The 23,788-nt window shown below is 39.7% G+C and overlaps 1 protein-coding gene across 4 annotated transcripts in view; it reads right to left on the bottom strand.

The window, feature by feature from the left end:
* Positions 1-23,788, bottom strand: part of Lrp11 (LDL receptor related protein 11) — a 104,163-nt gene that overhangs the window by 72,325 nt on the left and 8,050 nt on the right. For 3 of the 4 annotated variants that reach the window (XM_021238012.2, XM_087193577.1, XM_021238011.2), the window contains exons 3-7: positions 20,722-20,799; positions 14,542-14,686; positions 10,667-10,792; positions 9,592-9,801; positions 1,138-1,233 (exon numbers count right to left, since the gene is read on the bottom strand). In XM_021238012.2, the coding sequence (XP_021093671.1) occupies positions 1,138-1,233; positions 9,592-9,801; positions 10,667-10,792; positions 14,542-14,686; positions 20,722-20,799 (655 nt within the window). The remainder of the gene's footprint in view (positions 1-1,137; positions 1,234-9,591; positions 9,802-10,666; positions 10,793-14,541; positions 14,687-20,721; positions 20,800-23,788) is intronic. The other variant, XM_004856946.3, reaches the window with a different exon arrangement.

The following is a 23,788-nucleotide window of genomic DNA, read 5'->3' as shown; positions in this document are numbered from 1 at the left end:
GGCCAGATGTTGATAGGGGACCAGCACCCTGTTATTCAAATATCTCGGGACAGGCTAAGTCCACTAGACCAGCAGAGTGGAGTGAGGGGCATTCAGGTACTTAACATCTAGATTATTCTTAGATATCTGTCTTTTAAAAATTATAGTTTAAACCAGGAGTGGTGGTGCACACCTAGTATCCCAACACTTGGGAGGCTGAGGCTGGAGGATAGCCAAGAGTTTGAGCCTAGCCTGGGCTAAATAGTGAGTTGAAGACCAGCCTGAACTACATAGCAAGACCCTGTCTCAAACAAAACAAAAAAATTATATTTTAGTGTTATCTATATATTACAAAAGTAAAAGAAAAATTTTCTCAATGTTTCAATCTGTAATTTAAGAATCATTTGTGCTCCTAAATTTCTTTTTACTGATTAGTTTGTGAGATTTAGGTCTAAAGCCTGCCTTTCTTTAGCAGTATGTCCAAAGTATTTTCTTTCTAGTTAAAAACAACCAAAATTGTAGAATTATGGTATTCCTTTTCACTTAGTAAAATTTCCTTCTACCTCCTATGTCCTTTCCCCATTCCTGCTGCTTTCTGTATTTGTTACTGGAGCACTAAGAGCACTAGGTCCCTTCTTGCATCATAAATATCTCAATAGTAATAGCCATCATTTATATTATTTATATCATTATTATCCTATGAAATGAGCCTCACAGTATAAATGCCTTATATTAACTGTTCCATTTGTTCTCCTTAATAACCAACCCTATGAGGCAAGTGAGTAACTATTCTCATCTCAGCAGTGAGGAAATTGGGACCAAGAGATAAGGACCTGTCCAAGCTCATTGAGTTTAGTGGTGCAGCCAGAATTTGAACTGTGTGATCCTAGAGCCCTTGTTCTTAACCCTATGCACATGACTTCCTACAGAATGTTCTACCTGACAGGGTATAGAAAAGAAAACTGAGGTCCAAAGAGCTCTAAGGTCAGGAGCACCATGATACATGATGATGCAGAAGATGAGAAGACAGTTCTTTTGGCCCATGGATTGCTGCTCCTGCCCTGAACTCTCAAGGCTTCATCTGATATCCTCAACCACAGCACATGTGGTTCTGCAGAAATCTCTACTCTGCAGTACATTTTCAAAGTATATGTTTACCTGCTTCAGGAGCTGGGTGTTCCCCCCTTCTTCGATGGCTCTTGGACTCAAAAATAAAATTTTCCTCATTTCTGTTCTTCCCCAGGGAACTGGTATCTGTGGAAAACAAAGGGAACATATGTTGAAGACACATCAAAAACTTCAGTAAATGGAAGTGGAAATACAGCCTTACTTATTTTTTAAAAGAATGACTTAGAGGAAGGACTTACATGATTTATTTTTCAAACATAGGCCTATGTTTGATACTAAGACACTGGATGGCTGATGTGACCAGTTTGATAAAGCAGAAAGTAACTAGTTAAGCCATTGGACAGAGAAAGGGAAGAACCTCACTGCACCAGACTGCCCTCCCCACCCCTGAAGGAAGGAGGAACCTCATCTAGGAAAGTCAAGGGCAGTCTCTGGACATTAGGCCTGGGAAGCAGAAACAGTCAAGAAAGTTTTCTTTGTAAAATTAAGAATGAGCACACAGAGCATGTAGACTTGCTGTGGCACTTTCTCACCACAACCCTACTGGTCAGGTAATGTTAGCTCAATTTTTCCTGTTAGGCTGAGGCTCAGATTACTGCCCAGTTTCACACAGGAGTTAAGTGGGTCACAGGGCAGAGACTGAAGGTCGGGGTATCTGGCTCCTTGTTGGTGGAAGCTAGAACTTCTGGTTTAATGATGCATTATTGAACTCTTCTAATCAGTTATTATATACATATTGAGGGAAAATATCAAGAAAAAGAAAATCTCAGAATTTTTACCCTACGGTTCTGATAAGCCAAGGGTATGCCTTTCTGTCATTTCTCATCCAGTAATTTATAGCATTTGTGTGCTTATTCCACTGATAGAATAAATAATACCTGAGTTGGTGGAGTTACTCTCATGCTATACTATGGTTTCAAGTGGATCTTTGAATATTATAATGCTTCATGGGAATAAATTAGAAATCTTCCCACATGAACAATTTTATTGAAAAATAAAACAACTTTTAAAGCTTCTTGACTTATATGGCATCAACAGAAATATTAATAACTCTGCCATTAAAATGAGATGATTTAAAGGTGGTATATAAAAAACACATGGTCTGTCTAGCAACTGTGCACATCAAACTAGCATCCCTGACAAAAGGTTGGAAATTAAACTATTAAATTACCTAAAATCCACCGTGTAAGATTTCTCCATCCCTTTCTTCCTCCCCATGTCTTACTGCCAAGTTAGTTGCAAAAAAACTATGCATTCTCCTTTACCTCTCTCTCCAATAATAAATTTGAAAATGGGAAGATCACATGGTTAGAAATTTTGAAAATAATGATACAGGACTACACAAAATGCCAAAATTTATTAAGTCCCAATTTTATTCAGAGGATTAACTGGCTTGTCTTTCTGCTGACAGAAAAACATAAAATAACTGCATTCATAGGGTTCTCCCCTCTGCTTCTTCCGAGTAGAGATGTGAGTGTGTTTATCTTAACTCTGAAGAGGAATCCAGTGCTGGAACTACCATTGTACTTTTTCTATTTTTGTCTTACAGTTCTCTTGCCCTGGTTTCCTAGTGAATACCACTGAACTTGAGTAGTCCAGTAAAAATTCATATAGTGCAATCATGCAATCTACATAATACAACGAGAAGATACTATCCTCTTACAGGTGAGGAAATGTAATTTGGAGAAGTTAATTACCTTGTAGTTAGTAACTGGAGGTGCTAGATTGGAACCCAGAACTGATCAAAAGCAGCTTTTCTAGGGACCCACACTGCTCTCCAAGTCACAGCTAACAAATACAAGTTTTCTATCCCCAGGACTTATAGACAATATTCATATTTCAGGATGATTACAAATTTAATTGTTTCCTCTGGAAGGCTTGGCACAATGGTCTATTAAGAGAAGTGGATTAACTGTACTTGGAAAGGGAACCTATTCTTGGAAGGGGGGTGGTGTTTAAAAAATGGCACAAACCTTCAGTTATCAAAATTAGAGTATGTTCTTAAGTGTCTTCTTTCCCTGGGGGAGGAAACAGTGGAGTGGGAATTGGGAAAGATGTTGTTCTAGGAGAGGGAATGGGCTCAGGAACTTCAGGAGGCACAAACACCAAGGTCTCCAGAATTTCCCAGATACATTGCCCTCCCTTCTTGGTATTTGAAATGTGAATTTCTATTTTCTACATTTTATGAAGGAATTCACTGTAATTTCCTAGACTTCATGATTCACTTTTCCTAGACTTCACACATGGAATGCCATATATAGAGAATGCTTTACTCCCACACATCCAATTATCAGCTCTAACCTATGCAGTAAATCAGAACAAAATGATTATCTCTCTTACTTTGCAAATGATTCTTTTTGTAATGAATCTTCCAGAAGAGTTCAAGTCTTAGGAAAGTATTTTTCCTCTCTTCTGGATGACCTGGCTATTATGTTCTCCTAACACATTTACTGAGGGAGTTGGTAGCTGGACAGAATTGTTTAAATTTCATTCTCGGTCACCATAGAACATGTTCTGGAAGAAGTTAGAAAAGCCAGCTGGGAAAGGGCCTGCCTCTCAGAATGCTTTTCAGCTTCCTGTGATCACCTGCTACCTGAGCCCAACCAATGTAGACACTGGCATTTTGCCCTTCAGTGCTGGACCACACTGCGCGTCTGCAAAGTACATAAAAGGGAGCTCTCTGCAGGAACTGTTCAGTATCGCAGTAGGGTGAGATCACTGCTGGCTGGACACCTCTGGTCTGCATGTACATCGTGTACACTGGGAGTGTTATTTAAGCCTCATTATAACCATAAAAGTGCTCATGACATCTCTTTGTTCATTTTCATATTTAGGAGTAGTAAGCTTTAGAAAGCCTCTACAACTTGTCTAAAACTTATTAAAAAGTATTCTAAAATTCATTTTACTAATATCTTATTTCCACTGGCGAAGGCAGAACAATAAAAATATCACTATTGATGATTATATTTGTATTTGTCTATAGAATAATCTTTTAATACTACCTGAAGGGTAGGGGATATTTAGCTAATTTCTAAATAAAATGAGCCATGTCATTTTGTTGAAAAGCAAGTGGTTCCTTATAAGGATAGAAAAAAAGAAATTTAAAAACAGACAAAAAAGATGCAAGGAAATCGGGATTTAAAAGTTGTATTTAAGGGCTGGGGATTTAGCTCAGTGGTTTCGCCGCCTGCTATGCAAGTACAAGGACCCGAGTTCGATTCCCGGTACCAAAAAAAAAATTGTACTTAAAAAAACACAAACCTGTAGCTTCAGAACACAAAAGTTACTCAAGCCTTTTTCCCTTTCAGGAAACTCACTCAAAAAATTCCTAAAGGTCTTTAAAAGCCTGTAAATTGGTCTTTGGACCTGTATTTTTCACCTGTAAATTGTGCTTCCTCCAACCTCAAAAAAAGCAGCAATATTAGAGGGCAGCATGTCTCAACTTCAAACACATGTAAATGGCTTGCATTCTGCCAGATGAGTAACTTGACAGACAATAGAAATACATATCCTAGATCATCCATCTTGAATATACCCAGGACCCCAAAAATATACCTAGCTCCAGCTCATAAGGAAGCCTTCTTTCTTTAGGGCCCATACTCTATTTCTTTGAGTGTGTACTTCTGAATTTCTGCTGAATAAAACTTTTCCCATGCCTCTTACTGACTACTCCTGAAATTTTTTTTTTCCACAATGAGAGTCAACGAACTTCTAAACAGTCTATGTTTAGGGTGGATTGAGTTCCTCATCTCAGCTTTGGGAACTTGTCAAACCCAGTCCGGTGAAACTTCAGCTTTATCAACATGTGGGTCAGAGTTTACAAAATAGAATTTATTCCGGGTATAGTGGTGCATGCCTGTAATCCTAGCACTCAGGAGGCCGAGGCAGGAGGATTGCCAGGAGTTCGAGGCCAGGCTGGGCTACATAGTGAGTTCAAGGCCAGCCTGAACTACATTGTGAGACTCTGTCTCAAAAAACCAAAAACCAAACCAAAACAAAACACAATGTAATTTACTATATAAACCATATATAGCTTTCAAAGTTAAAACATTATATAGCCTCCATTATAAAACCTTCAACCTGAAACCCCGTAGAAGTTAGAGGGTGCCTTTTCCAAGATCATCATTTCTCTATGTGCCCCAGAACAATGAGTATGCTTACAGGAACCTGCTGATTGCAGTAGGCAAAATGACATTTTCCAAAGTAAGTAGGGCAGTGAAAGAGGACCTACTCCCCTCAAAATAATTTCATGGAAATAACCATTTGAAGATTCTCTTTTTTTTTTTTTGGTACTGGGGATCAAACTCGGGTCCTTGCACTTGCGCAGCAGGCAGCAAAACCACTGGGCTACATCCCCGGCCCTTTCTTTTTTTTGGTACCGGAGATCGAACTCAGGTCCTTGCGCTTGTGCAGCAGGCGGCGAAACCACTGAGCTAAATCCCCGGCAAGATTCTCCTCTTGATAAGTAAATGTCCTTACACATGATCTTCCAATCTGGTTTATTCCTAGCACCATGCTGGTGGAAGACAGGCTGTACACCTGTGCTATCACATGCAAACAAATCTAAGGTATTTTCCCAGAACTCTGATTTTACAGTTTCCAAATGGTTCCTCCATAAGAAAATAAATAATTTAACATGATGAGATGAAATTTTAAAAATTTAGGGCATGAAAAAGGAACTCTTTAAAAAAAAATCTTAGGCCCGCAGTATAGCTCAGTGGTAGAGTGCTTGCTTAGTATATGCGAGGCCCTAAGTTTGATCTCCAGCATTTAAAAAAAAAATCCTTGAATAAAGTACTTTCTGTAACAACACAAGAATCAAAGTAGCTCACTCTAGTTACTTCTGCAGATAAGCTAACCAATGAGGTTTTGGCATATTCAGCCAAAGAACCCACGGAAAGCACGAAGAACTCCAGGCCTCTGTACAGAAAGCACATATTCTCCCAGGTCTGTACTTTATTCTTTAAAGAATCTGACCTGCCGAGCTAGACAAGAGTTCTCAAGTTGCCAGAAAGACACATCCATGTGAATGTAAACACATCACTACTTTTCTAGCACTCCGCAGGGCTGGAAATCAGATTTCTTTCCTCTGGTTGGGTGGATACCAGAGGACAGGCTTATTAATGAGTGACCTGGACCACAGAGAACAGGCCTCACGGCTGCAACCACATCCAACAACAATCCAGGCATTGTGCCTTTTGGCACCCAGTAAACTCAGCCACACTGGAGCTCCGTGTTCCTCCCAGCCTGGGGCTTAGTGTCCTGGGTGTTTCCTTGTATAACCAAATGTTTATATGCAGTCTTTTTTTTTTTTTTTTTGGTACTGGGGATCGAACTCAGGAAATTGTGCTTGTGAGGCAGGCACCAGAACCACTGAGCTAAATCCCCAGCTATGCAGTCTTTATTTTATCCCTAGCAATGTGCTTGGAATAAGGCCCCAAGATTGGAATAAATGGATCAAGGCATTCACAGTTCTGAGGGTTCAGTAACAATTTTATTTTTATTTATTTTGGGGGGGGTACCGGGGACCTTGTGCTTGCAAGGCAGGCATCGGCACCACTAAGCAAAATCTCCGGCCCTAAGTAACAACTTTATAGAGGACTGTGATGAGTTTATTCTCACTAGAAGTGTATGAGACTTGTTTCTTTCCACCCCTAGAGGCACTACTGTAATTTTTTATTTCCAGTGTGACTGATCGTTGAGAAACTGTATCTCCTTGCTTTCTATACTACATTCTCAGCATTGATCTTAGTATCTCATGCACGTGTCTATGGTGAGCCAGGTCTTATTTCTTTTCATCATGGGCCTTTGAGGGAAGGAGGCAGTAGAACACCTCACTCATCCATATTCATTTGTACTAGCTGATGGTCCTTTTAAGCCTCAGGCACATGTCGCAAACAAGAATGTACTTTTAGATCTATTTCTATTATGCCAGGTCTTTAACTCACATGAAATTGCAGGCCAGGGACATTAGGAAAGGAGGAGTTGGGAGACAGCTGCTGTCTAAACAGAAACTAGTGCTAGAAGGGCTCTTTTTAACATTTTCAAAGTTCTGTTCTTTTCTTCCCACCTTCTTCTTCTCTGGATTTGAAAATTGTGTTTTTGTTGAATATCTACTAGCCCATGTCAATCCTCCTAACTGGTAAAAATAAAAGTTTTATAAAAACAATATTATCCTGGGCCGGGGATTTAGCTCAGTGGTTCCAGCACCTTCCTTGCAAGCACAGGGTCCCAAGTTTGATCCCCGGTACCAAAAAAAAACAAAAACAAAAACAAATCCTGATCTCATTAAAAATGAGTAAATATGTGTGTATGTGTACAAATAAAAGTAACCAGAAGAAAGCATGACAAAGATATTAGTGAAAAAATTTGCTAGACAATTTTTATTTTTAAAAAATATTTTTCGATTTTCTTAATTTTCTACAGTAAATCTGTATTGCTTTAATAATTAGAACAAAGAACAAACTCCCAATATGTTATTAAGAATAGCTCATCTCTATGCATCTCTATGCATCTGTGAAACACCACTCTACATCTTCACAGCCCAAACCAAAGGTTTATTATCAAAAAGGCCAAAAATAGAGATTCCAAATACATTTCAAATTGCATACTGACTGGTGGCAGCTTAGGCATGATTTTCAAAAGGATTCTGCCTGAGTCCACACTCCTGGGGCTACTGCTGTGATCAGCAGGTGATACCTAGCATGGTAAGAGCTGATGGAGCAAAGCATCAGCGTGAGGCTCTGTCTGGGTCCTGAAACAGACTCAGGCCTCAACAGGACCTCACAGGGGGCCAGGCTGAGATCCTTACAGATAGATAAGGAAACCAAGGGCCAGAGATAATTTAAGGCAAGACCTGGCCTCTATTGTACCTTCAGTTAATTTCATATGAACCCATGTGGGCTTCTCTATCTCTTGGATGTAGCAAGAATTCACCCATCCTGATTTCTAAGAACATGGCTCTCTGACTTTTCTCCCCTTCAGCACTTCTGGTAAAGACACCTGGTGTCCCCCACTGTTTCTTAGGTGGGAGTTGTCTTCCTCCTACAAATCTGCATGGAAAAAACTGACGAATCCTGCGACTTGTATGCAGTGACTGATCTTCCCAGTAGGTGGCAGTACTAGCAAGGCATGGACTGAAGTGTGCTTAACCAAAAAACTCCGAAAGAAAACCCCTCATAGAATTTAGCGTTTTGCAGACATATTTGTACAGAGGCACTTAAAACACATAAAGTATACAAAAAATTTGGAAGGAGATATATCAAAGTATTTAAAGTATTCAATAAAGGTTGGTATTTTAAGTCATTTTCATTTTTTTACATTTTCCATGTTTTGTACAATCAACATTTTTTTTTTTTGAGACAAGGTATGGCTAGGTAGCTCAGGCTGGCCTTAAACCTGTGGTGATCCTCCTCATTCAGCCTTCTAAGTGCTCGTGTTACAGTTATGTGTCACTACACCTAGCTCAATCAATAAAGTTTTAAAAGTTATTGACCACTGATTATTTAAATAAAACAAGAGTTTTGGTTCTGAAATGACATCAGCAAGAGCATATGGAAATGTGATAATCTGTATTTCTGTCTCTGAGGTCACATAATCATGAGAGTACAAATGTGTATAAAAGAAATTTAAAATGATGGAGTCCTGTAATACTTTAGTAGTGTGATTTTAAAATCTTATTAACTTTATTAAAAAACAAAATACAAAAAAACCAAAATTACAGATTTAAACTGGAAAGCTAACATTGAATTATTAATACATGAAAACACTTCACGATGATGTATATTTCTTTTTTTTGGTACCAGGGATTGAACTTGGGACCTTGCACTTGAGAGGCAGTCATGGGGACCACTGAGCTAAATCCCCGGCCCTGATGTGTATTTCTTTATGTTCACGTGCTCAGGGTGAAGAGGACTGACATAAATATGTAGGGGTTATGCTGCTTCATCTCCAAATAACCTAAAATTTAACACCCAGGGCATTAATTAAACTAAGTACTAAAACTTTCTAACTCTAATTTATCTACAAATACATGTAGCAGCCAGTCCTCCATGTTTAAGGGGTCTTCATTCAATCTTGGGTTGAAAATATTTAGATAAGAAATTGTGTTTGGGACTAGGAATGTAGCTTGGAGGTAGAGGGAGGCCCAGAATTCAATCCTCAGCACACACTAAAAAAAATGTGTCTGTACTGAAAATGCACGGACTTTTTTTGTGTCGTTAGTCCTTAAAAGGTCCAGTACAACAACTCTACATAGCATTTGGATTGTATTAGGTATGATAAGTAGAATAGAGATGGTTTAAAGTATATAAGAGAATATGCATAGGTTATATGCAAATACTATGCCACTTTGTATGAAGCACTTGAACATCCACAGATTTTGGTATCTCTCCTAAAACCAATTCCCTGTTAATTAATCAACTTAATTTTGAGCACATTTACCAAAAACAAGGCTCTTCAGGGAGAACCTGCCAGAGCCCTTACCTGGCATCACAGGACTGATTTGACTCTCTGGTTCCCCCAAGGCAGAGTGATTCTTCTCTGTGCTTGATAAGGTAGCTGGCAGGTTGGGTGGTGTGGGTTTCTGGGACTTTTCCAACTGTGAGTCCTCCCCAGCATTTGCGATTAGCCCTGTGGTGCCTGGCAGGGCAGGATTCACTGCTGTGTGAGTCACCAGCTTTCGGTCAAGGCCCACTGAAGCATGGGAGAGCTCAGTTAGTTGTGTGGTTTCTTTTCTGCACTTCAACTAAAATTATATATTTGCAGTTGATTCAAAAGCATTGATATCTAGGAGAATAACCGACCCATCCAAGACATGTCAGAACCTCATAAAAATGTTTCTCTCTAGTTTTTGAATGTATTCATGTATTCTCCAGTCTTTCAGTAGCTCGCTTTCCAAATAATATACATGAAGAAATGGAAAAAGATAAAACCTAAAACCTTATATTTTGAGACTGGTTGTCTTTCCTCAAATGGGTGCTTCCTTAAACTTTCTGCAAGTCTTCTTTCTTGCAGGGCACTTCTATGTACATGACACTATAAGAATTCTGACTTAGGTACAACCCAGTGTGTCATAAATGTTCTTTAAAGACTATCAAAACAAAATGTCAATTCACTGCAGTTTTTTTTTAAGTCACATTATTGCAGCATTTTTAGGATGGGGAAGAAAAAAAATCTTTGGAAAATAAAAATTTTTTAAAAAATATGCAATGGACCGGGGATTTAGCTCAGTGGCACAGTGCCTGCCTGGCAAGTGCAAGGTCCTGAGTTCAATCCCTGGTAACCCTCCCCTCAAAGTGATGGATTAAAAAAAAATAAAAATATGGATAAAAGAAGTAATGGCACTGATATGGCACTGATAACAGCAAAAGATTGACATTTGCAACTTAGACTAGAGACTCATGGTGAATTCCCATTTAAGGCATAGCTTTTGGACATAAAGTTATACTTGAAACCAGGCAGAGAAAGAACACTGGGTTCCCATGTTATTCTAAGAACACAGACATCCCTCCTCTACCCCTGCCAGCCCCCTGCCTGACAGGGTAAAAGGCAGACTCACAATTTTGACAGAAATCCTCATCAGATCCATCAGGACATTGCCGCACTCCGTCACATGTCAGGGTGATGTCAATGCAGCAGCCGTCATCACAGAAGAAGTGGTAGCGCAAGCAAATGTTCAAGCATCCTGTTTGTAGACAAGTGTCAAGTCACAGGGGTATGGGAATAATTAAGACTTCTACTCTATCTGGATGGACAGACACGGGTATGAGGAAATGCATCTGGGCAGAGTGCCTAGAGAATGAGAAAAACCTAACCAAGCTAGAGCTACAGGTTCTGGAAAGGTTAGAGGCCTCTTCTTGACCTCCTGACTGAATTTTCCTCACCCTCGATTAAGCCAACCTTACTAGATACAGCTGTGCAAGAATCAAGTGACTGACACTGATAATACAGATGAAAGGTATCCAGCTAGGATTAGGTTACAAAGAGTCCCAGTTTTACAGGGAAAGTCTGGACTACACAGTTCTCTCAGGAAATGTGACAGGAGCGTGCTATATGCTATTTCAGCAAGGCTGGTGACTGAGCACATTCTACACAACCAAGTGAAATCTCAGTATCGTTCCCATTTTTAGTATATGTGCTGCTGAAGCAAGCACCCAAGTAAAATCTCAGACACATTTTATTGAGACACATTTAAACTAGTGGAAAAGGAGTTTACATGGGCATCACCCAATTGGAAGATATCTTGATCCAGGGGAAAAAGAGGGTAAAAAAAAAAAAAAGAAAAAAGAAATGGTAGAAGCGACTGAGGAAGAAGGGAAAACAAAAGGCCTGCAGCTAGGACTGAAATTCAGGCTACTGTGGAGGAGTCAGAGAAAAAGGTCGGGGCAGGACGGGATGAGCAAAGATGTCTCTGTTCTTCAAACAGAACAGAATCCAGGTCCTCTTCTGTCTGGCTTTAGGTATAACTTTGTATGAAAAAGTTCTGCCTTAAATGTGAACTCATCATGAGTCTGGAGTGAATATTTGTCACATTTCTTAAATCCATGACATGAAAACCCTAAATATCTGACAGTTTTACTCATCTCTGGGTAGTTTTAGAAATAAAGCCATATTTATTATGGATCCATTTCTGGATTAGTGGGCTCTAAACTTTTTTGACCATGCATCACGACCAATAATACATTACTGAATATGCATCTCAAATTTATTTAGAAATAATATGCTATATACCTTATCAAATATGCTGAAAATTTTAAGGAGATTCAAAATTAATGAAAATGTAGGTTTCACTATCTTCTCTGCTGTCCTAAAAATGTCTTGAAAATCTCTGGGGGATTCTATTTGGAGATACTGGAAGTGCTTTTCTGGCTTGCTATTTGAATAGATATTTTTTCAAACACACAAAAAGTATTAAAATGTTGACATTATCAAAATTGAACCAGGTTACTATCATATAATGTTATATAGTAACTTACTATTATATAATAAGTTATCATATAATAGGTTATGATCATATAATAACTGTCTTATTTATGCTGGTGGATACCACTCTTGGTTACCATAACAGCTGGATTAGTAATTACAAAATCAATATATGTAATAAAGGAGGCAGAAACATCTCTCTATTCCTGCTGCTGCTTTTCACCATTTATATATGGCATTTCATTAACTTTAATTCATAGCATGTTCTTCCAGTATAACCTGTAAGTGATTCCAAGTAGTAGAAGTAGTAGTACTGCACTGATTCTTTTTTATTTACTATATAAAGTTATATTCACAAGACTGATATCAAAGTGGCCTTTCAGTATGTGATTCACATCATTCTGTGCCACTTTAAAAGCATTTTGTTATCATCTTGGAGAAGGGCCAGAAATTTACAACTGGCAGTTTACCTGAAAAGCTGGGCTGAGTCTATCCACCAGCAAATCATTTGCTGCTGAGGGCTCAGCCATCTGCTCATGTTCACACAGGCTCTTCCTCCCTCACAGCCACCAAGCTGGACAAAAGCACTTGTCTTCTAATTTCTGTGTGAGTGACAGGCTATCTGCATCTATTCAGGTGAGCTGTGAGCCTCCCTGGTGCTCTGTTCCCAGTGGTCCAGGTACCAGCTAATGATCTCCCTAGCTGATTAGCTCTCTTGTGCAGCAGCAGTTCATCAACAGGGGTGCTCAGATCCAGGCAGAGCTAAATGAACTCACCATTCCTGGTGATCTCATGGTGCCAGGGTAGTGGGAGTTTAGTGCTGGCCTATCCATGTGTAGCTACCCTTTCCTTCATTACAGGAAGCTTAAACTTGGCTGGTCAGGGAGTGTTCAGCCAACCAAAATTTTAATGCTGCTTATGTAAACTATCAAGGTTGCCAAGTTCTTAGGATTCTAAAATCTCTAACTCTTTATGAATCTTCATTTCCAATATGCATGCCTATGTTTTTGGTGGAAGACTATATCCACTACAGAAGTATACCAATCATATTCCAATTCTTATATCCTTATTCTTCAAACTGCTAATTACAATCTATAGCCTAAGTATTCAAGAATGTTAGAGACTTGCTGCAAGTTTGCTAGAGCTATGGCTAGTGAGAGCAGAGCTTTTTGACACTAGATCCTTTGGGAGGATAGGACTATATCTACTGGGTTTACCGCTCTGTCCCCAGTGCTTAGCACAGTTTCCATGTTCTGCAGACAGTAAGGAAATATCCCCTGACCAAATTACAGAATGCTCACATGCATGATATCTCAGCAGTTCTCTAGAAGTCCACTGCATGGGCTTCCCTCTGCAGTATCACTATATCTGTAGTTTAACCAAATTCGATATAATGGGTATTTTTAAACGAGCTAATCTTAGAAATGCAGGGCTTGGGAAAGTAATATAGATGAGTGAAATGAGTTTTACATTGTGCAATACAGTGTGAGAACCCCTATTTTATATATTTTAAATTATATTAATATATGTATCTGTGTAAAGTGTCTACAAAAATTTTTAAGTAATGCTTTCCACCTGACCCATGTATTTTGCATAATTTAATTTGTCTTAACTATTCCTTAGCCACATTCTTTTCTTTCTTAAAAATTTTGAAATGACTTATGTCAACAATTTATTGTGCCCAAGAACTAAGTCTTTCTTCTATTCGGTGGCATGACTTTCATTTTTTATTCTGTATTTTATTTTTAATTGACAAATAATAATAGTATATATTTATGGGGTACAGAGTGATATTTTGATATATGTATACATTGCGGAATGATTAAATCAAGTAAACCAACATATCCATCACCTCAGATACTTACCATTTTTTTGTAGTGAGAATATTTAAAATCTACTCTTAGTAATTTTGCAATGTGCAATACATTATCATTGACTATAGTCATCATGCTATGCAACAGGTCACTAGAGCTTATTCCTTCTCAGTGAAACATTAACCAATGTCGCCTACATTGCCCCAGCTTCTAACCATCCTACTCTGTCCTTCTATGAGTTGGGCTGTTTTAACTGCACTCTGCAGCTGTACTCATTGAATGTGCATGTCAAAAAGCCCTCAATCTTCAAACAAAATGCTCTCCTGGAAAAGTCAGAAGCTGTCTTTTATGAAGGCAAATGAGAAAAGATGAAGCATTTACAGGGCCCAGTAGATCACAGTCTATTCTCATCTCTTGGGGGTGCTCCCTGCACCTCAATCTGTGGTGTCAAAATATCCTAAAATATAATGCAGCCTGTTTTCATTATTATATTTTTAGTAAAAACTAAACCAAACCAAACCGAACCAAAACACCCCTCTCACTCAACAACCTAAAAAAACCCAAAAAATTAAAACAAATTTTTAAAAGGAAGCACCATGGAATGCATAGTCAGGATGTAAAACAGCCGACGCCGTCCTTCCAGGAACAGCCGATGTGACTGGCTGTGGTGAATGCAAGGGAAAGACTTTCCTCTCACCTCCTGGTGGCGAGGAGGTCCTGGGATGCACTGTCACCGACACATTGTCTGAGCTTCTCTGACCCACAGTGTCAGTCACGGTCAGCTGCAAGGTGTACATTCCTTCCTGTAGGTGGGACAGCTTCAGGGTTCCTGGGTGAGGCACCTGACACACAAATGGGGTAGCTCAGGGTTAGGGAGGAGATCCGAGCACAGAGTCCAGCAGCCCACAGAACTGCAAATCAGTGTCATTGGAGCAGGGCCACCCCATGCCCCTCCTCCAGGTCCAGGGCTGCTGAGTACTCCATCCTGCACTATTTTGGCCCCATCTCAAACACACCAGTTCGAATACCATCCAAGCTGGTAGCACCCTTGACTGACAATCCCTCCACTTGGCCTTAGCAGCCACTGTTCCAAACCTGCTCCTCCTCTCCATGCTCCACACTCAGGGTCAAGTCCCTGCCTTCTCATCTACTTCACTAAGAAAACCAGGACAATGGTTATGGTTGTCTCACCCACCTCCTCCTGGGCATAGCACTGTGCTCATGGCCACCTCCTTCCTGATACCTGACTCTCTCAGTCTTTGATTTTCCTTCCCTGACTTTTAGAACCCTGACCCATCAATCAATTCCTCTTTCAAATGGCTTTGCTATTACTATGCTCAAGGTTCTCTCATCCCCCAAAACAAATGATATAAAACAAGAACAACTAAAAAACTGCTTGAACTCCAGGGTCCTCCCTGGCCTGTCTCATTTCTGGCCTGTCTCATTTCTGCCCCGTCTGGATGTGGCTCCTGGGAAGGTCGCTCAGTATCACTGGCTGCTTCCACATGCTCATTTCCCATTGCAGTCTTTGACCACCACTGAGGCCGCTTGCCCTACATTCCCCTGAAACTGTGCTGGCAAAACACACAAACGGACCTGGCAAAAGCCACAGAGTTGTCAAGATCAACAGTTGTCTTTGGGCCTGGGGGTGTGGCTCAGTACTACAGTGCTTGCCTAGCATTCTCGAGGCCCTGGGTTCAACCCCCAGGACTGAAAAAAAAAGAAAAGAAAAAGAGAGAGATATTCTTCCTTTAAATTAAAAATATTCTACTGTACTCATACATGCATACTCATGTTTATAGCAGTACAATTCATAATAGCTAAACTGAAAACAGCATAGATGCTCATCAACAGATGAATGAACAAAGAAAATGCAGTATATATACACAATGGAGTACTACTCGCCATAAAGAAGAATGAAATCATGTCATTTGCAGGAAAATGGATGGAACTTGAGACCATCATGCTAAGCAAAATAAGTCCAACTCAGTTAAATACACCATGCTTTCTCTTATATGAGATGTAATCAGCTTCACTGCTGTGCCATTATATTACCTTAAGGCACTGAAAAAATATCAAACAGGGTCACTTAGGTGAACAATAAAATGCAAAAAGTGTAAAAGGGAGGAAGAGAAAGAAGAGGAGAAAAGAGAGGGGCGAGAAAAGGAGGGAAGGAGGGAGGGAAGGAAGGAAGGAAGGGGAAGGGAAGAGGCAAGGAGGGAGGGGCAGAGAGGGAAGGAGGGGGAGGGAGAATGCTAATAGCAACAAGACAATTCCAACAGATCCTGGAGTGGACAACTGATCCTGAAGAACACACCAACTTTAAAGTGCCAGTAAGCCTGAGAACCATCAGAGCAGAAGAGAGCTTCAGATGAGTAAGAATGAAATGAGATAAAACTGGTTTGGGACCCTCAGAGCTGTGATCCTCCCTCACTTTTCTTTCACAGCTCACTCCAATATATCAGAAAGTCCCACTGGCTCTACCTTAAAAACATATCCAGAATTTGACCTTTCCTCCTCACATCTACTCTGGTCTGAGCCCAAATCGTCTCTTGTCTGGGTCACGGCAGTGGTCAGGAGACCTGAGCCCCAGTGGGGTGTGGCCTGGTGCCCCTTATCTTCTGGAACTCTTTCCCTCCCACCTCTATGTGCAGCTTGCACTATGACCTCTCCCCCAGGCCACAGGGGCACTAATGCTGGGCTGAGCTACGGCAGGCCCATAACACTGAAAGGGACGGGAGCTGCCCTGGTGGAGACGGGGGCTGGGGCGATGGCAGGTTCTAGCTCTCTGACTCAGGCTCAAAATCATGCTGGCCTCACTAGGAGGGCAGGAGGCTACATCTCCATTAAATGTCTGTTGAGATTTAGGAACATAGGGGAATAGAGTAGCAAATTACGAATATACTAGAACGTGTCCAAAGAGGCCTGTAGCCTTTACTAAGAGGAAGAGAGGGAAAGAGGAAGAGAAAGAAAGATATAAGCAGGAAGATTATTTACTAGCTCTGTCCTAGTTGGTCTGCCTGAATGCAGGTAAGAAACTCAGACCGCTGAGGGCCAGCCACGGAGGGGCTTGGGTCCAAGGTAGGGAGCAGAGAAGTTAGAGTAGGACTGAACATGTGTAGGGTGAGTGGGACAGAGGGATGTTTCATCATGGCCAGTCTGAGTGTGACCATTGGAGTGAGGCGGAGATGAAGTTACCAGAGGTTTAAAGAGGCTCAGGAAGCCACGAGGCTAGGAGCTGGCCGGGCACCCAAAGGGATAAGGACATCACCCTGAGTCCGCACTCTCTGTGCAAGTGAGCCCCTCACTGGGCCTGGGCATCACAGCTCAGCGTGTCTGTGTGAGGCTAAACTCTGCAGGAGTGGGCTTGGCTGGGAAGCCTCTTGCCCAACACTGGGGCTGGAAGGACAGAGTATCCCCGTGAAGAAAGCCAACCACCCAGGCTGTGCACCCTGCCACCTTCCCAGGCCCCTCTTGTCCAGTACAGGAAACATGGATCCAGATGCAGATCCTGCCAGTCACCTTCACTGACCAGAATTCACCCATATTTAGATCTATTCACATTAGCTTATCCTCTGAGGGTGGCTAATTACAGAGCTAAGTCTGATAGACCCTTAATTTTGGACTTTCCAGCGCCCAGAACCATGAGAAATAAATTTGTTTAAAAGCCACCCAGTTATGGCATTTGGTTATAATCGCCCAAATGGACTATGACAATCACTTAATTAAAACATTTTAAACATTTGATGAATATTAATCAGCCCACTGCTTTGTGAATTCCAAATATCCCTAAACATCTCTGTTCTGATTCCTAATTGAAATACTCAGCATCATGTCATATTTTACATTCTGACTTTAGATTTAAATGTACTATATCTAATACCCATGAAACTCAGTGTCATCTAATGAGCTGCCTGGAAAATATGTGTCTCCTTGCATTTAAGAATGTATTATGGATCAATGTTCAGTTACATCTATTTATAACTTTTTTTCCCATTAAATTTATTGGTACATTTTGGGTATAAAATACAGCTACATTCATCATTAGGATCTTGTACCTTTACATGACATATCTTGGTTCTTATTTTTTCTCCATTCCCTGTCCTCCCTTCACCCCCTGCACCCTTCCCTATTTACAAAGACTTTGTTTCCATTTTTTTCCTTTTCTCATATTTTTTCATTCCCCTTCTTTCCTTTCCCCTACCCTTCCCACTTCCCCTACTCCATTAGACCTTTTCTTCCTATGACACAATATCAATTATACATTTTTTAAAAATTACAATATCAAGATTTAGATGCCAGGGACTTAGCTCAGTGGTTCCAGCATCTGCCTCACAAGTGCAAGGATCCAAGTTCGATCCCCGGTACAAAAAAAAAAAAAAAAGATTTAGAGGACATTATAAAAGATTTTACAGACTTTAAAAGGATATAGAAAGCATATTACAAATATCTTTTTTGAAATAAATTTGAAAACTTCTATGAAGTACCTTGGAAGACAAACTAATGAAACTGACTCTGGAGGAAATATAAAATTTGAATAGCATCTATTAAAGAAAGTATATTCTTAGCTTGAAAACCTACCTATATGACAACAACAGGCTCATATACATTTTAACTGATAAATTATGTCAAACATTTAAAGTAGAAAAAAGAAGGAACACTTCTCCCCTCATTGTAGGAAATCAACACTGTACTAATACTAAAACTGGATGAAGATAATAGAAGAAAAAGCATGAACATAAATAAAATTTGTTTAACAAAACAAACTATTAGAAGTCCAATCTGGCAGTATGTAGTAAGTGGTTTTATTACAGAGATAGCAGTGTTGGTTCAGCATTGGAAGTCATCATTTTAACAAAGGAAAGGAAAAAGCCATATGATCCTATCAGTAGTTGCAGAAAAAGTATTGGTCTAAATTGTACAGCTGTTCATGGTAAAAGCTATCAGGAGACTAGAAGTAGAACAGAACTTTCTGAACAGATCAAAGACATGTACTCCATACTTCCAGCAAAAACGCCTTATATGAAAGGAAAAGATACAATGCTTTCTCCCTAAGGTGGGGAACAAGGGCAGATATGCCTACTCCTCATCTGTCCATTAAACTTTGAAACATAGACCTAAACCAAAATAGTCTGGCAATAAAAAGAAACAAATACCATAGGATTGGCAAGGTAGAAGTAAAATCTTTATATGTAGATGAAATGATCATCTACAGAGAAAATACTAAGAAATCTCTAGGAACCCCTAGAACTTGTATTTGAATTTAGCAGGATTAGAAAACACAAGGTCTATACAAAAATTCAGGTCTGTGTATACTTGCTATAAATGAAGAACTGGATACTGAAATTTAAAAGTTATGTAGGAGTAGAAAGGACCTGGAAAAGTAAAAAGAAAAAAAATAACAATGTTGGAAGACATTTATTACCTAATTTTAAGACTTCTTCCAAAGCTACAGTAATCAAGGCAATGTTGGCATAAGGAAAGACACAGATCAATGGAATAAAAAAGAGAATCCAGAAATAGAACCACATATGTATGGTCTACTGAGTTTTGAAAGATTATTTAACATTAACATTCTATAGAACATAAACTCAACTCAAGAGCAGAGGAAAAGATAATGTTTTCAACAAATGGTACTAGAACACCTGGTATCTGCATGTAAAAAATTAACCTCGACCCTTTATTTCCATACATAAAAATAACTTGAAAGGATCTATGAATCTAAATATGAAGACTAAAACTATAAAACTTTAAGAAGAAATTATAAGGGAAAATGTTCATGAATTTAGGGTAGGCAAGAATTTCCTAGGATACAAAACCATGATGTATAAAAGAAAAAAATTGATAAATGAGATTCTATCAAAATTTAGAACTTTAAAAGACATTGTTAAAAAATGAAAAGTAGTCCTTAACCAAAACATATATTTTGTTTGGCACAGGGGATCGAACTCGGGACCTTGTGCTTGCGAGGCAGTTGGTGGAACCACTGAGCTAAATCCCCAGCCAACCAAAACATATTTATAATACATACAACCTATGGCCAGAATATATAAAGAACTCTTACAGCTCATTAATAGACAAATCAATTAAAAAGTAGACATAAGAAGATGATAAATAGCCAGTACAGCACAAGGAAAGGTGTGCAACTCTAGAATCAGAAAAATACTAATCAGTACAATAAGATCATATTATAAGTGTATTTATAACTTTAACATGTAGTGGACACCCTCTTGGTTCTGACCAATCCCCCCACCATACTTTTTCTTTTATAATACAGAGGATTGAATCTAGGGCCTTTCCATCCCAATTCATTATTATTTTTATTTTGAGACAGGTTCTCACTAAGTTGCTCAGGCTGGCCTCGAACTTGCAATCTTCCTGCCTCAGCCTCCTAATCTCTCTCTTCTATTCTTTCTTCAGAAATGAAGAAGACAAGCTGGGAACATGAGCTTTTCTGAATGCTTAGTCCACACAAAGTGCCAAGTCCAATACTGGGCACATACTAAATGCTAAACAAAAAGGTTAGTTATTAACTTTCTCATGACGAAGTTGGCAGTGTATTCTTTTTAGGTGAGAATCTCATTGGTTTCTGTTGTTATTGTTAAAGGACCCAAGGACTGGATCACTTGTGTGTGAAAAGATAGGTCCTAGAACATGATGTAAAAGTATCTCAAGACAAAACAAGGCCTCACTGTTCCAGAACAGAGAGGGAGCGTTGAGCCTGTGTAGCTGGTGGCGATCAGGGCAAAGGGACAGGAGAGAGGGAGAGCTCAAGAAGAGGCTGGGGAAGACAGGAAAGCCTGACCAAGGAGCACCCTGTGGCTGGTGGGGACAGTCAGTGGACAGAAGAACCAGGGCGTCCAACATCAAGTTTTACCTTCAGTGCTTTGCTATGGGAGGCTGAAAACCCTCTTCCTCTGCTTCCAGCAACCTCTGAAGTCAGCCCATTTTGTACCTTGAAGGAGGAGTCAGCTGGTTACCATTTTCAGAGAGAAAAGCAATTTGATTTGGGAGTCCCACTTTTTTTGCCAGAAATTTTGGGGTGTGAAATCAGGCTGCTCAAGCTAAAGGTACCAGAGTGATGGCCTGTGAGGATTGCTAGTTACTGTTAAAGGGAAACTCTCAAAAAGTAGAACCACACCCTTTACATAATATAATATAAACATGTGTGAAAGATTTTATTTAACCAATTAATTTAAGAGGGGACCGATAAGATATTTAACTGACTCAAAAGAGGGCCTAGAGAATAGACACATCTAGGAGTCGTGAAAGCTGAAATGAAGTTGCTAGTAGATACAAATGAGCTGGTTAATAAGTACTGAAAGTGTATTAATAGATTGGTTAATATGTACAGATACTAAAATGTCATATTTAAAATCATCTTTTCTCCAGGGTCAAAAATCAATCACATCTATATATAAAAATGTATCTGAATTTTTGCAGTAGAGAATCATTTATATTAATATCAGTTTTCTGCAACTTGTAAATGCTAACCCTGAAGGAGCTACAAACAGACCCCTAGCATTCCCCTGAAAGCGACTCAGAGCTGGGTGAGATGGCGTGCACCTGTATTCCTGGCCACTCCAGAGGCTGAAGCAGGAATGTCAGAAGTTAGAGTCCAGCCTGGGCAACTAGAGAGTCCCTGGCTCAAAATAAAATTTTAAAAAGGGCTGAAGTTGTAATTCAGTGTTGGAGTTCTTGGTTAGCATGTGTGAGGCCCTGGATTCAATTCCCAGTACTACAAAAGAAAAAGGAAGGAAGGAAGAATGGAAGAAAGGAATGCAAGAAGGTAAATACACACTCAGTAATTTTTTTCCCATCTCAAAGTCTTTCACATTTTTTCTTGACAATCTTAATCCACAAAATGGGGCTAAACTTCCATGTGAGGTTGCTCTGAGGATCACAAATAAGTGTTAAATGGTCTAGAACTGACTGATGCATAGCAACAGTGCTGTGATTATGATGCTGCCGTACTGGATGAGTGCTTACTGAGTCACTGATGAATGTACACCATTTTAAGAGAGTCACGATCTGGTAGCAGATGGCTTTCATAATGCTGACTTTGTCACTTGGATGACCGCTTTATAACTTTACAGCTATCTGCCACCGCTGTTATATACATGGCTAAGGAATCAGTTCAGTGTCCTCTTGATGGCACAGCAGTTTGTCCTATACCTAATTTTGTCACTTCTTTATGAATATCTCCAAAAAATTAAATAGGGAATCATTAGTATTACTTTTTTTTTTGTACCAGGGCTCGAACTTGGGACCTTGAGCTTTCGAGGCAGGCAGTGGAACCACTGAGCTAAATCCCTGGCCCCATTAGTATTACTTTTACTCAGCACTCATTTATGCATTAATTACTCACAGAATAAAGCTTTTAGTAACAAATATAAAAAGCTGGAGGATGATGGAGGCTCATTCACAGCTGCTTGAACAAATATATCCCAGAGGTGCCAAGTGACAATGTCAACCCAAGGGAGCTCTCTAGTAGTATGATCAATAGCTTGTCCATCCTTCCGGATCAACTTTAAGTTTCAAAATTTCAGTTAAGATATATTAATCAATCTTGCAGCTGATGCAATGCACAGAAGGGTAATAAATGTGATAGATGATATGCCAAGTTCAAACTTATTTCTGTTGTAGATAAAAAACAAAAAGCTGAGATGTAAGGGGGATAAAAGAAGGTCCCGTATGGTGGTTTAATCAATTACACATGCCCAGGAGAAGGGAGACCATGTCCATGGCAGTAGTCACGGAAAAAGATGAAGCAGGTTGTAGGTAACCTGGCCAATGGAAGACTCAGCATGAATCTTTCATGTGATGCCGCCTCTAAAATAGATCATGTAAATTAAGTTTCATTAATAGAAGTAGAGACAGTGTCTGGATCATAAGAGGTAAAACTGTGTTAAGAAGAACCACAGCATAAATATGGGATTTGATTTTTAAGAAAAGTGTAAACTAATCTAAAACATCCAGAGCAGGCCAGATGATGTATGTTCTGAAAAATCAGTTCAAAGCCTTTTGTGCAGAATGAAAAGAGGATGTGTTCAGTGTTTTTCCAAAGGGAAGACCTAGCACAGATGCACAAAAGTAGTGAGGAGGTACAACCTTTTTGCCTAATAATTAGAGCTGATTAGCAATGTCACAGGATATGATGAGACACAGGACACAGTGAGCTTTTGTTCACAGAAAATTCAGGCAGAGAGAGCAGATGGCTCATGGAAGGGTTGCTGTAGTAGGGGCTCTTATTTGGATGAGAGGCTGAGTAAGATGCTGAACAAGGGTTCAGTCTAATTCTAAGACTATGGAATCATTGAGTAAATCAATGTACTTAAATAAGTGTAATGGAAGTGGAAGATTATTGTTTTTGTTTTAGTTCCAAGAGAGTATAAACTGTTGTTTTACTACCTCACCTTCTTCTTCCAGCTAGACTTGTTTTTGTTTTTTTGAGACAGGGATCTTGTTACGTAGTCCAGTCTGACCTTGAACTCACTATGTAGCTGAGGGTGACCTCAAACTCCTAGCAATCCTCCTTTCAGAGCCTCCCATGTGCTGGGATTACAGATGTGCACCACCACACGTGGCTTAGAGTGATTTGAATGATTGTGCCTAAGCCAGAAAATGTTTCTGTCTAGAAGAGTCCCAACTCCTTTCACGACTTGATTCTTACTATATGACAGCCCCAGGACAAACGGCTCCTTTCCATTGGCAGCAAATCCAGCTGCATACAGATGAGCCTGCCAGGGAACCTGTGCCACCCTTGCCCTTAAGCTTCTCAGCACAAGGGTGGCAAGCTGCCTAACTGTTTACTTTCTGGATCATTTCATTGTGTGCTTTATTTTCCTTTGTATTTTTCAAAAATTTCTATTTGAATCTTGAACTGAGTAAAGAAATAAGACCTTTAAGTAATCTGAGTCATTGAAATAAAACATGTCTTTTTC

The sequence above is a fragment of the Heterocephalus glaber genome, unplaced genomic scaffold (assembly GCF_053883595.1).
Source record: "Heterocephalus glaber isolate CG9 unplaced genomic scaffold, H.glaber_assembly_v1.0 deba00001593, whole genome shotgun sequence".
NCBI lineage: Eukaryota > Metazoa > Chordata > Mammalia > Rodentia > Bathyergidae > Heterocephalus > Heterocephalus glaber.
The sequence above is the reverse complement of the archived record's forward strand: the minus strand, read 5'-3'. Positions and strand labels throughout refer to the sequence as shown.